The 12,420-nt window shown below is 42.6% G+C and overlaps 1 protein-coding gene across 8 annotated transcripts in view; it reads left to right on the forward strand.

The window, feature by feature from the left end:
* The first annotated feature begins 269 nt into the window (after positions 1-269).
* rmdn2 (regulator of microtubule dynamics 2) overlaps positions 270-12,420 on the forward strand; it is a 46,424-nt gene continuing 34,273 nt past the window's right edge. For 6 of the 8 annotated variants that reach the window (XR_003410925.3, XM_081724268.1, XM_081724270.1 and 3 more), the window contains exons 1-4: positions 1,367-1,507; positions 2,526-2,930; positions 11,279-11,453; positions 12,247-12,349. Coding sequence is in view for 7 of the 8 variants with exons in the window: in XM_081724268.1 (XP_081580394.1) it covers positions 2,527-2,930; positions 11,279-11,453; positions 12,247-12,349 (682 nt within the window). In the remaining variant the exon portion in view is untranslated. Of the gene's footprint in view, positions 497-1,366; positions 1,641-2,525; positions 2,931-11,278; positions 11,454-12,246; positions 12,350-12,420 lie in introns of those variants that run through there. The other 2 variants (XM_027014126.3, XM_027014125.3) reach the window with 2 other exon arrangements.

Genomic DNA, 12,420 nt, shown 5'->3' on the forward strand with positions numbered 1-12,420 from the left:
TTTGCAATGTCCGTTTTGTCTGCGTACAGCATGCAACAACATAGACTGTCATTAATCTGGTCATATAGGCTCTGAAGGCAACTATTATTTGCCCTATAAGTAAGTGGTCCACTTTTTTTGAAAAGCCTAATCTTGGTCTTCATGTTTATCTTAAGATAGACAGACACGCAGATCATTCCATGAACAAACAAATTCGCTGACAGTTAGAGCAGTCTTGCTTAACATTCAAGGCTCAGGGGCAGTTCAAGGTTGATCAGATTGCACATCTGCTTATAGACAACAGCCCAGCACATCGGTCTACTTAGGAGAACAGCTATTACAAACTCCTCAGCTCCTTAAAGCATGTTGTTGTAATTTCCTGCTGTAGTGTAGGGTTTTCTTTTTTTTAAATTTTATTTATTTATTTATTTTTTAATGCTGTCAGAATATTTTACCACACTTAAAAAATTACTTTTTAAACGCATACACGGTGTTTGTGGCTGGTGACCTGTCGGGGGTAAGTAGCTTTAGGTTTACCCACTATATGTTTGGTTTAAATGGAAAGGAAGTTGACGAACGACGTTACAGCGAAACTATTGCGTGATTTAGACTTGTTTCCTAAAAATTGCGAGTTACTCATTTTGTGTTTTTAAACTGAATCTATTGCCGCATAGGCCTAAATTTGTGAATTTATTGGCTATTGTGAATTTGTAAATTTATTGGCTATTTATATCACCCTTGTTTCTTCTTATCGCAGGTGTTAACTAGCTACCTTAGCTATGTTTTCTGCAAACGCATGTTATTTTTCTCTAGAATAGAATGACCTACTATTCATCTGACACTGATAATTCATTTTAGAATAACCTTCCAGCCTGAAGACGCTGTTCAAACAAAACACAGCAATGTTATCTATTTCACACAAAAGACCTTACATTTTGCATTATAATGTGTTATTCTGTTTAAATTTATACCCACAATGTCACTATATTTATTTGATTACAAGTTCGCATTTCAATCACTACGCCTGGCTCAGGAATCAGTTAATGAATGACTATGATGGACTTTGTCATTTCTCTTTTGCTAGCTAGCTTGTTGTGTTGCAATGTTTAACCATGATATTTGACCCTGAAATGTATAGTCTTTGAGAACATGCAGAAAACATTTTGCCACGAATAACTCTACATGGGTTCAATTGGCGCATTTGTTTTTTATGAGGTCGGTGTAAGACCATCTGTTCTACAAAACACGCTCATATGCTTTTGGGGTAATCACAACTTTTGAATGTAACACTGGGTGAGATATTATTTTAAACGAGTTAGTAAAAACTGATGCAAAGGACATTCTGTACTTTACGGATTTAGCTCTGCAGAGGTACGGTGCACTAGAGAAATACGTGCTCTTCTTGTGTCAATGCGCCGGAACCTTTACCAGGAACCCAGCAATCACTACGGACTGTTATTGAAGTAGGGCCAGAGGCTGTCAAATGGACAAGAGTATTGTGGTGTGAGATATCTGCGCTTTTCTTGCAGTAAGGTTTAGCCTGCAATTCAAGTCTTTCATATTATTGTATTTTATTAATTTGATTTGTAGTTTCTTTTAAGGACGGAACTATTGGCTAGACATTTCATTTTAGTCTGTCTGCAGTCCATCCTGATCCTGAGGTCAGTTTGCCAGTTAGCTAGTTAGCCAGCAGTGCTAGTAACCTAGCTGACTAACTAACTTAGCTAAGTACATGCGAAACGTTCTGCGATAGCTGCTAACGACAGCTTTGTCAGAAAAAAGGATATATTTTTGTATGGTTTGTAAGTTCTGTTCTTTTACCCAGCTAGCTGGCGTTAGATACTTAGCTAGCTAGCTGGCTTGTTAGCCGCTAACTAGTGGTAGCTGTCTGACTGGTTTGGGGGTTAATCTTTCTTAATCACGATTCTTCACGACGAAGAAAGCGTGCAGTCTAGGAAAGCGAACAGCGTTACGAACACCTTTAGAGCTGCAGCTTTTATACGTTTGATTATATTTCATATACAGAACGCCAGTATCAGTAATACTCTCGTATTCTAGTAGTACTCAGCACACTTTTTCCTTGTATGTATGTTACAAAACATACTTAACCATAAATATGACAGGATAACTTTGCCCTTGTCCTGACGTGAACATGAACGTGAACCACTTAATCTTAGATGCAAATCTTTCTTCTGTCATACCGTTCCTGAATTATCATTTTCGAATGTATATATATAATATGTGTGTGTGTGTGTGTGTTTATGTTTCATGGATTTATAACTAATTATAAAGTGTATCAAGTTAATTGGGTAAATATCCATATCATTCTCATTTTTCACCTCTGTAAGTAGGAAGTATGGTCTTGTGAATGAAAGTAGATTACTTCCTCTTAATCTTAGCTGTGTTTGTATGCACTATTTTGGACTCACAAATCTACTCACAACAGCTCACCAAGCACAAACATTTGTATTCCTCGTCATGCCTTACTCTTCTCTGTCATGCACTATAGCATCTAAACCACAGTCTCTCTCTGCTTGCATGTGCAGGATGGCTCAGGCCGATGGCAAGGCCCTGGCTCTGGGAGTCCTGGCTGGAGCCGCAGGGATCAGCCTGGCTGCTGTCTGGTACCAGAGCCGGAGGGCCATGACCACTGGAGAGGGGCCGGGTACCTGTTGCCCTGCGCTGTATGCCAGCGGCAGCGCAGGCCAGGCAGAGGTGTTGCAACAGCTGACGTCCCTCATCCAGTGCGTGTCCGAGCTGAAAGAGGAGGTGAGGGCTCTGAAGGATGCTCTGCCGCACCTACAGGACCATGTCAGAGACGAGCTGAGGGAGCGGGCCGGGTCCCGCCGGGCCAGCCCTTACAACAGAACCACGCCCACAAGGAGGAAGAGGTCCAGTGGAGTGGTCCGAGCCGAGGGACTGAGTTCAGAGGAGGGGGAGAGTGAAGGAGGGTGAGTACCTACACTTTGTCCCAGTATGTGAATGCGGGCTAATTGCACTAGGACCGTGTATTTTGTTTTGCAACACACTAGCGTCTTTGCGAGACATGGAGCAAAGCATGCCATTTCTGTTCAGTCTCATTCATTTCGCGGCAGGAATGTAGCAGCACCATCTCTTCCTCGGTGCTGACTATGGCCCTAAGATGTGAATGGAGCAGTGAGCGGATGGTTACTGTGAGAACACAAAGAGAGAAAGAGCTGTGTTCACCATCACTCCAGGCGCTGAAAGCAATACAGAGACATAGACACGTGCTGAACTGCCCAAGTCCTTTCTGCTCACGCCTCCCTCTTAGTCATATCAGGGTCTTAAAGGCGTCTTAAAGAAATAACCTATGAGCAGGGAGTAGGTATCTTATTATAATGAATGTGATAATAATACACTTTATTTATAAGGCACTTTCTTAAACATAGTTTAAAATGAATAGAGGAGTAATAAGGCTTATTACATCCTGTGATGTATCACCTCAGGAAGGTATTTGCCAAAATTTATAGAAAAAGAATAAAACAAAATAATTTAATATTAAGACAATGTAAAACATTAATTAAAAGGGAAAAAAGATTAAAGAATACATTGAGAAATTAAGAGACATCAAATGAATGAATAGTATAAAATAGACAATTTAAACATTAATATATGACTAAGTTCATTTAAAGGCAATTTAAGACCAATGAAAGATCAAAAGAGACATTAAAGGAATAGTTAAAAATAAAATAAAATAAGTTTAAAATATTAGTTTATGAATAAGTTCATTTAAAGGTCATTTAAGACCACAGTTAAAAGAACATATCAGAGGAGCAAACATGCGTGATGGCATGCCCCGAGCCTTTTACACAGTCCTCTCTAAATCCTTGAGAGTATGCCCATCTTCTCTCAGTCCCTGAGAGGATATCAGTCTTTACTCATTCCCTGAGAGGAGACAGAGCACCTTAATTTCAGACCTTACAAAATAGAAACTTTCTTCTTGAAAATGTTTAATTATGCATATAGATGTAATACGTTTTCCTTATTTATAATAAGGAATAAATTATTTTTACCCAATACATGTTTATCATACTGAAAAAAATCTATACTTATCTGCAAAACATTACACTAAATGATGGGGGGCTATACCTAAATTAGAAACATTCAGACCAGCCTGACATTTCCTTCATACGTTACATTTGCTGGAGAAGCTTCGCTGCAGGCCATGTGTTGCTTCTTAGCTGTAGCAGCTGTGATTCACTCTGTACCCTGTAACACAAATTGGAAGGATTTACTTAAACATTCTCTTAAATAGTCGAACACGCACTATAAATTCCCTCTTGGTATTCTGTTTACATTGTTCCACAGCAACACTTTAAAGTGGTTGCCCTTAGACAATTACATCCTTACCCCTTGTTTGGATTAAATTTTGCCAAATGAGAAAAACAAACTGTTATACATTGTTATCAGGACGCATGCACACAGTGTATATTCAAACAAACAGCTTATCTCACCAGTGTCAGTGATGCATGCCATGATGTTGTAATGATCCAATTCACACTCAAGTGCACTATGTGCATCAGACAGATACCATGGACAGTAGCCATGCTGAGTGTCAATAAATGAGGTCCGACTGAAATAAAGAGGCTACACCGTGGTGATTGTGCAGTGAAAACCAGGCAGGACAAATAGCATGGTTCTCCGTTCACCTTACATCTGGGGGTAGACCAGGGGGTAGCTTGCAATTCAGCATATTGTTCAGTGGAGGACTTCTGATGCCGTGCTATTGTATGCCAAACGAGCCACTAAGTGCCATTTTAGCACCCTCCTAACTTCACGGGTCACTCTGAAGATGTATTTAGACTTTTTTTTTTTTTTTTTTTTGCGCCAAAGAGTGTGCATGAAGGTTACTCTGGCCATGTTGTATGTGTTTGTATCTTAGCAACAGTTCAAAGGAAAGGTGGCACTCTAAATTCTCACAGAGTGTCACAATACAATTTGGAGCTGTTGAAAACTGCTTTTATCTTATTGTCAGGTTGAAATCAAACAGGTCGTATGTAATACCATAATCACCACAGGATTTTCCGTCTCCTAAAGAGATAACCATGTTGTGCAAATGTGTCTGTGTTGTAGGTTATGATAAGAGCACGAATTCACAGCTAAGGACGCAGTTTAGCGTGAGTATGAGCATGAGCAGTAGGTTATGGAATGTTCCTACACTGTGAAAGCACATGAGTCGTAAGGCTATGTTAAGAATGAATGTACTAGATGTGTGTGCGTGTATCCCATTGTGCGTGCGTGCGTGCGTGCATGCATTTGTGTGTGTGTGTGCGTGCGTGCGTGTATCCGTCCCATTGTGCGTGCGCGTGCGTGCGTGTGTGTGCGTGTGGGTGCGTGCGTGCGGGTGCATGCGTGCGTGTGGGTGCGTGCGTGTGGGTGCGTGCGTGTGGGTGCGTGCGTGTGGGTGCGTGCGTGTGGGTGCGTGCGTGCATGCGTGTGCTTGTGTGTGCGTGTGTGCGTGTGTGTGTGCGTGCGTGTGTGTGTGCGTGCGTGTGTGTGTGCGTGCGTGTGTGTGTGCGTGCGTGTGTGCGTGCGTGTGTGCGTGCGTGCGTGCGTGTGTGCGTGCGTGCGTGCGTGTGCGTGCGCGCGTGAGCGTAAAGGGGGATGTTTTGACGACGTGCTCAGTGCCGAGAGTGCTGCGAGAGCTTGTTGAGAGTGTTCTGCCCTGACTTGGATCTGTGGCGGCTAGACCGAGAACGAGACTTCACCTCGTTTGACTTCAGCTCCTCCCCCTGCTCCTCCCCCCTTTGCCTCTACTACTATTATTCTGTCTTTCAGGTTTCCGTTTTTGTTCTCCCTTGTGTGTCTGCAAATTTGACTACTGAAATATTGAGTGGAGCTGCCCTGTTTGGCCATTCCAGTCGCGCTGATCACGGTTCTCTGCTCTCATGATCTTTTTCTCTCAGGCAGTCTAAAGAAGTCACTTCAGATACCTGATTCTACAAGTCCCTGTTCTCCTGCATCATTAAGAAACGTTATCTGTATTTGGGAATCTTCCCAGTGGCTCGTTTCGGTGTTTGGTTTGGTTGGTCTCTCTGCTCACCAGAGGGAGACAAATGGAGAGCAGCAGCAGACAGTGTCTGAATGGCAGCTTTCCCAGCGGCTTCCTCACTCTTACTGCAGGCTTGGTAAGCTGCACCGGCTCAGCATTCAGACACGTATGTAGAAGATCCACTAATAGCACATCTCTTCCGCTCACTGTGGGAGTCTGGAGGACTAGAAGATTCCTCCCTGAGAAGCCCCAGTGGCAGGGAAGCCCATCCCAACTGTGTCCAACCCCCCCCATTCCCTACATATCTTTTCTTACTGACTCTCATTATTTTTCAGGGCTCTTCATTACATTCCCACATCCTGGCTGAGGCGGTTTTATCAAGCAGGTGTACTGCTACTGTGCGTACCATGAAAATTCGTTATTCGTTATTCGTCAGTTTTATGAAAGTCAGTCGGATCATTTCTTGCTGGACACTGGTTGTCATGTAGCATCTGCATTACTGGTAAGGAGGGCACAGGTGGTTTTGCCGCTGTGTTTCAGTGCATAGGAGGCTCTGTAAGGATGGTTATTTTTTAAAGGTGCAGCAAAGCATGAATGTTCACCTGGCCTTAATGCATGCTACTTCTATACAATGTGCACATGTGCACCTCCAGCCTGTCATTCAGAACCAACCATCTGCAAGCCCAATCTGGTCTCAGTCACCATCGCTCCTTCAGGCTTCAAAAATCTTCGAAAATCTTTTGTGCATTTTGTATGGTCCATTCTTGTTTGCTTCACTTTTCACTTTTACTCTTAACCACCGACAACCATTTGTTGATTCAGGAATTTGGAAAGGTTTGTGCCGCTGAGCCAGCTGGCTACCTGGGGTGATTTGCGAAATCACTGTATGTTGATTCATAAAATCTGCATTAATGACACAATCAGAAGTTTAAGTAATTTGTGTTTATCTCTGGCGCGTGCAGTGTCTTCTGTCCGTGACCACCTTTTGCGTAGTCTAGCAGCTTCATACTTTGCGGGATTAGGAAGCGTCCTGTGTGCGGGTTCAGACTCTGCGGGATGAGAACAGGTTTGGCCAGGGCCTGCTGCCGGCTGGCATTGTCCTGGTTGGGAATGTCACTCTCACAGCTCTGCCAATGCACTGTGCTCATCTGTGAAAGCTTCTTTCTCCCCCCCCCCCCCCTCTCTCTCTCTCTCTCACTCTCTCTCTCTCTCGCTCGCTCTTCACACAGACCATCAATCACTGCAGGTGGCTAATGAGCTTGCCAGGGCCTAATTTGAGCAGGTCCTGTAGGAACATGCAACTCCTTCGACTGCACAGGCACAGCTGTCTTGTGTTGCACACAGATGTTTTAACGTGTGTGTTTGAGATGATAACGTTTAGTAGGAATAGTTAATAGGAATAGTTATTGTTTATATAGGTGCGAGACATTTCTAATCATGCTTGGGACACTGGATAAAGAATAACCAAAAGGAATTGCTGAAGCATAAAAAGGGAACCTTCAATAGCAATATGATAAAGCTAATGATATCTAGACAACACTGGTTAGATATGAAGGCAGCTGATAGAACAAAAGCTGTAATGTTGTAAACTTCGGTAATGGCCGTGCGTTATTGCGGTATGAGGTTTGTTTTTACCAAAATGCAAAGAAGAATAAGTGAATGCTATTACGTTTTTCTGATGTGTTGTACACAGTCGTAATTAGGAGGCATTGTTGGGCTGTAGTTAGTTAATGGACCTTTCAGTTGAACATGTCTTTTTGTTTAACCTGCTGCTGACAGGCCAAACCATGGGGCATTCAGGGAGTGATGCGCCTCTTGACTTGCCTCCCTGGTGAATATTTCTGTGGATGCTGTATTCTGCCTCCATTTTAAAGCCCCCGCTCCAGACACTGCTTCAGCTCGGCGGACCAGGGCATCTCCATCCTCAGCCATCGGATTCCTTGCATGCAAGATTTGTTGTGTATATGGGAATCTCTCAAGCAGCTCTCAAATAGTGGTGAGGATGTGCAGTGGAATGGTGGAAACATCCAACATGAGTCTTGCATACTTGTCAACTTGGAAACAATGCTCACTCCAGTGAACAGTTTTTGAGTATGAGGACATTTCACCTGATTGCAGCTAACTGGGTTCAGTAGTTGGTCTGCAATTGCTTTGACCCAGTCCAGTGCTGCGATGTAGTACTACAGGTTCATCATTTGCAGAAGCAGGTGGCTTTCATGTGTAATGAAAATTTGGCAACTGTAGTTAAATGTCAGGATATGGAGGAAAATGCAGGGAAGTGCAAATAGTTTTCATTATTTCTTATTTGATAGGAAACAGTCATTGCCTTCTAGCATGTTCTTGCCATAATTGGGGCTTGTTTTCTTTTATAAGAATTTTCTGTGCAAAGGTGAACTCCAGCCAATATGTTGCATCATAGTTGATGAGTTGCAGGTTCCTGCTCCCATCTCTGTACCAAGCTAAGAGGACGATGGAGCGGAAATCTCTGGCAGGAGAGGAGAAGAACACAGAACAGTGTCTCCACTACTTGACTGCACCATAACAGCAAAAAAAAAAAAAAAAATTGGGCCTGCAGTATATTATAAATTGATGCAACTGACACCTGGTTTGGTGCCAACAGGTGGCATTTGTTCAATGGCCTGGTAGGTAATGATGCCAGCAGGGAGGTTGTGGTAAACAGAGAGAAGCGTGGGAAGAATCGAGGGAAGATGGGAGAGAGGGGTTGTACTTGGAGAGAGATGTTATTTGGCTTTCTGATTGTGAAAGGATGTTTGACCTTAGTCTTGAATGGAGACCAAGCTATGCCTTTTTTTTCCAGAACAGAGAAGTGTTTGTGCTTCACCAGACAGACAGAACCATTCTCCACAGACTCCAGGGGATTGGTCTGAATGAGCTCATCTGAATTCATGCAGGACCAGGAACTGTTGGGATGGCAACGGTGCCTCAGGTTATTTTTAAGGCCCTCGGCTTGGCAACAGTTGCTCAGACCTAATCTCCCTTTGAAAGAGTGTGTTATCTCTGGGATTGGCCATGCATATTAATGCCTCAGCACAACTTGAGCTGTTAGAAGTTGGGAGTTTACAGGAAAGGTCTGTGACCTCAGCGCGAGAGCTATCAGAAAGCTTTTGTGCTGTGGGTTCAAAAGACCACCTCTGTTGCACTTTTCCGTTGTTTTATTTGTTCGGATTTTTCGGTACCTCTAGGTATACTGCTGTATAATAGATATTTCGCAGGTGTTGCTCCATCAGTGGAGCTGTTCTGCAGATCTCAAAGTATGTGGTGATAGTTTACAATTGTTGATGTTTTGCATAAAAACAGATTAGCGAATATGGTCCCAAACAAACATCAACAGGAGAGCATAAGGAATGTGGCAGGCTTCCATATGAACATGTAAAGGAAATGGACATAAACATTTACATAACTTGGAAAAAAGCTAAATAAAAAGAAGAATTGTGCACATTTTTGACCAGTGTCTGACTCTGATCTTTCAGAATTTACCACCCAAGTACAACACCCAACTCTACCCAGTGCCACAATTTAGTTGGTAATCCTTAAAAATGTCAGCCATTGTTATTTCATATCCTCAGTGGTGACAGACAGTGCTAATTTAAGTAATGAGCTGAATTACTAATGCATATTTCAGCATTAGCCAATACCAAGGTGCTGCAGTGCTTTGTTGGTAACATCTAAGTTTCTTGCAATCTCCCTTCCTCCCTCTCTCTCTCTCTCTCTCTCTCTCTCTCTCTCTTTCTCCCTCTCTCTCTCTCTCTCTCTCTCTCTCCTTCTCCCTCTCTCTCTTTCTCTCTCTCTCTCTTTCTCTCTCTCTCTCTCTCTCTCTCTCTCTCTCCCTCTCCCTTTCTCCTTCGCCGTCTCTCACCATGCCCCCTTGGGCTCATAGGTTGTCTGTTTTGAACCATGCAGGGGCTGGAATATCAATCAAGAAAAGTGTGTATGCAGTATGTGTATTTGGAGAGGCCTCTGTCTGCATGGCCCGCTCCAACACATCCCTATAGAACCAAACATTCCCTCGAACCACAGATGACGCAAATGTTGCGCTTGCCAACTCTTAATGGATCCCTTTCATGTTTTCACTTCTCCACTTTGGTCTTTCATTTGTTATTAATGCAGCTTTTACACTTTGCTCTCTGCCAATGTGTGCTGGAGGTGTTGGGTTCTGCCCTCCATAACTGAAAGGGACTTTTTTTTTTTTTTAATGTTTTTATTTTATTTTATTTTTTTTAAGGCTATAAAAGTTAATGCGGGCATTGCGTGCCTCACTGTGACAGAAACAACCGAGTCTTGCAATCTCTTTGCAGAAAAAAAGGTATCAGCGCTAACACATCAAAATGTCCTTTTAAAACCACACATCAGTTGACATACTTTTCTGTGTAAACAAATCTTCTGGATGTTTCTTGTGAAAACTCTCTTTAAGTTTGTATTTTGATTGCTCGTGCCATGATTTTTTTTATTTTTTATTATTATTTATTTTTTGGTCCAGTTGGAATTCCTTCCCTCCATACAGGTGCTGGAGATTCCCCACGTATGCGGGAAGGTGCCGGTGTTTTGGCCAAGCCAGCTCTGAAGGGAGCTCTTGCTCTTGACTCCATCGTCCAGGCTCTCGTTGCGCTCAGAAAACATAGCCTGGCTGCTTTAGGAGACGAGTTAGCTGTGAACAGTGCAGGAGCATCAGAGACTCTGTGTTTCACCACGTTGACTCGTGCAGCATACCTGTGGGTGACTGAATAAAAGTGAAATGTCATTTCATTTCTCTTTTCCTAAAATTGCCAGGCAATAAAGTTGATTAGGTCAGAGAGGAAGGAATGTGGAGAACTGTGCTGCACATCATAAAAACCAGAGTTGAGTGACAGTAATAAAAAAATTAATGTAGAAGTCCAAAGCTCTGTCTGTTAAGAATATTCAAATTATGAGTAAAAAAGCAAATGAAAGTTTGAATTTTATAGTCGAGCAACTGTAAGTCTACCCACCTGCTTTAGGCCTGAAAAGCAATTAAATGTGTGTTGGTAAAAGACAGCATTTGGTGTTTATATTCCATTTGCCTTGTGACTGAAGCCAGCACACTGTTTAAGTGCAGCACAATTCGGTGTTGACCTTCACTCATACTGAACCAAGACCCGATCAGAACCAGGCATGCCTCGTCGCAGCTGTTGACGGAGAACCCGTCGGCACCCCTTGCAGAATCTGTCTGCCTTCTAGGGTCTCAGTAGTCTGTGTCACTGTTTCAGCATCAAGCACTGTGTTCACGTCTCCCTTCTGCTTACGTGTCAGGTATATGACAGCCCTGACTGATTCTGAAGAGGAAGGCCAGAGAGAGGAAGACTGCCAAGCCCAGGAGCGGGTGGACGAGCTCACTGCCCTGTTACGCAGAGCTGACGGACTGCATGAGAGTAGAGGAGCTCAAAAGATGGAAGGCCTACCCACTCTGCTGGAGAGGAGAGAAGAGGTGCGTTTGTCAAACTTTAAAAAAAAAATTTTTTTGAATATGTATTTATTTATGTATTGGTAGACATCCATTAACACCCCACTCGGGGTGATTTGAGGATCACTTCATTTTGGCTTTCTGGATTTGCCCAAGGCAGAATGAGAAACAACCTTTACTTTTCTATCATCAGACTACAAAAGCAAAGGAGTAAGGTGATTTCCAGCAGTTTTCAGTCAGGTCATTATCTATCAAGGAAAGAATGTGCTCTCTTAGAAGGTGTATGTGAGTTTAGCGGACCACGTCCTGATAAAATAGTACTTCCTCTAGATATGTTTTTTTTTATTACGCTGCATAATAATAACACAGCTAATCATGTTCTCTGCTCTATACCCATTTTGCTCAAGTCTATTCAGTGGGTCTGTCCTGTAATTGTAATTATCACTTCACTTATTCATGGCTTGTAAAATGCAAACATCCTATCCTAATGAACTGTTTTCTAGCAAGCAGTAACAATAACATTCCATTAGCCACATTACTTTTAAAACAAAAGTAGGAAGTCTTTCTTTATGGTTCAAGGTCTTGTACAGTTAGCAATACACAGTGTACTGTTATGCCTGCTCTTGCAGTACTTCATAAGATAAGTTAGTTGCAGGACATGAGCTAGACACTAGTAATACTTGTGCGCGTGTAGGCAAAATATGTGTTGAATGCTTCTACATCGTATTGTTAAGGATAAGGCCATACCTGTAATATAATGAATATGAGAAGATACCAGTTGAAGTTGGTTGTTAAGTCAGTGTTTCCTCCTCGTCAGTTTGATCAAAAGTGTCAGTATCTATGGCGGCTTACCAGAGCCTATGCTGATGCCCACGACCTGACTGCGGATTCTCTTGAGAAAAAGACGTATGCCGAAAAGGGTAATTGTATGGCTTCTCGTCCTTTGCATATGTTTCGTTAATATCATACACCACATCTTTATTCAGAAAAA

The sequence above is a fragment of the Electrophorus electricus genome, chromosome 12 (assembly GCF_041902795.1).
Source record: "Electrophorus electricus isolate QZ-2024a chromosome 12, ASM4190279v1, whole genome shotgun sequence".
NCBI lineage: Eukaryota > Metazoa > Chordata > Actinopteri > Gymnotiformes > Gymnotidae > Electrophorus > Electrophorus electricus.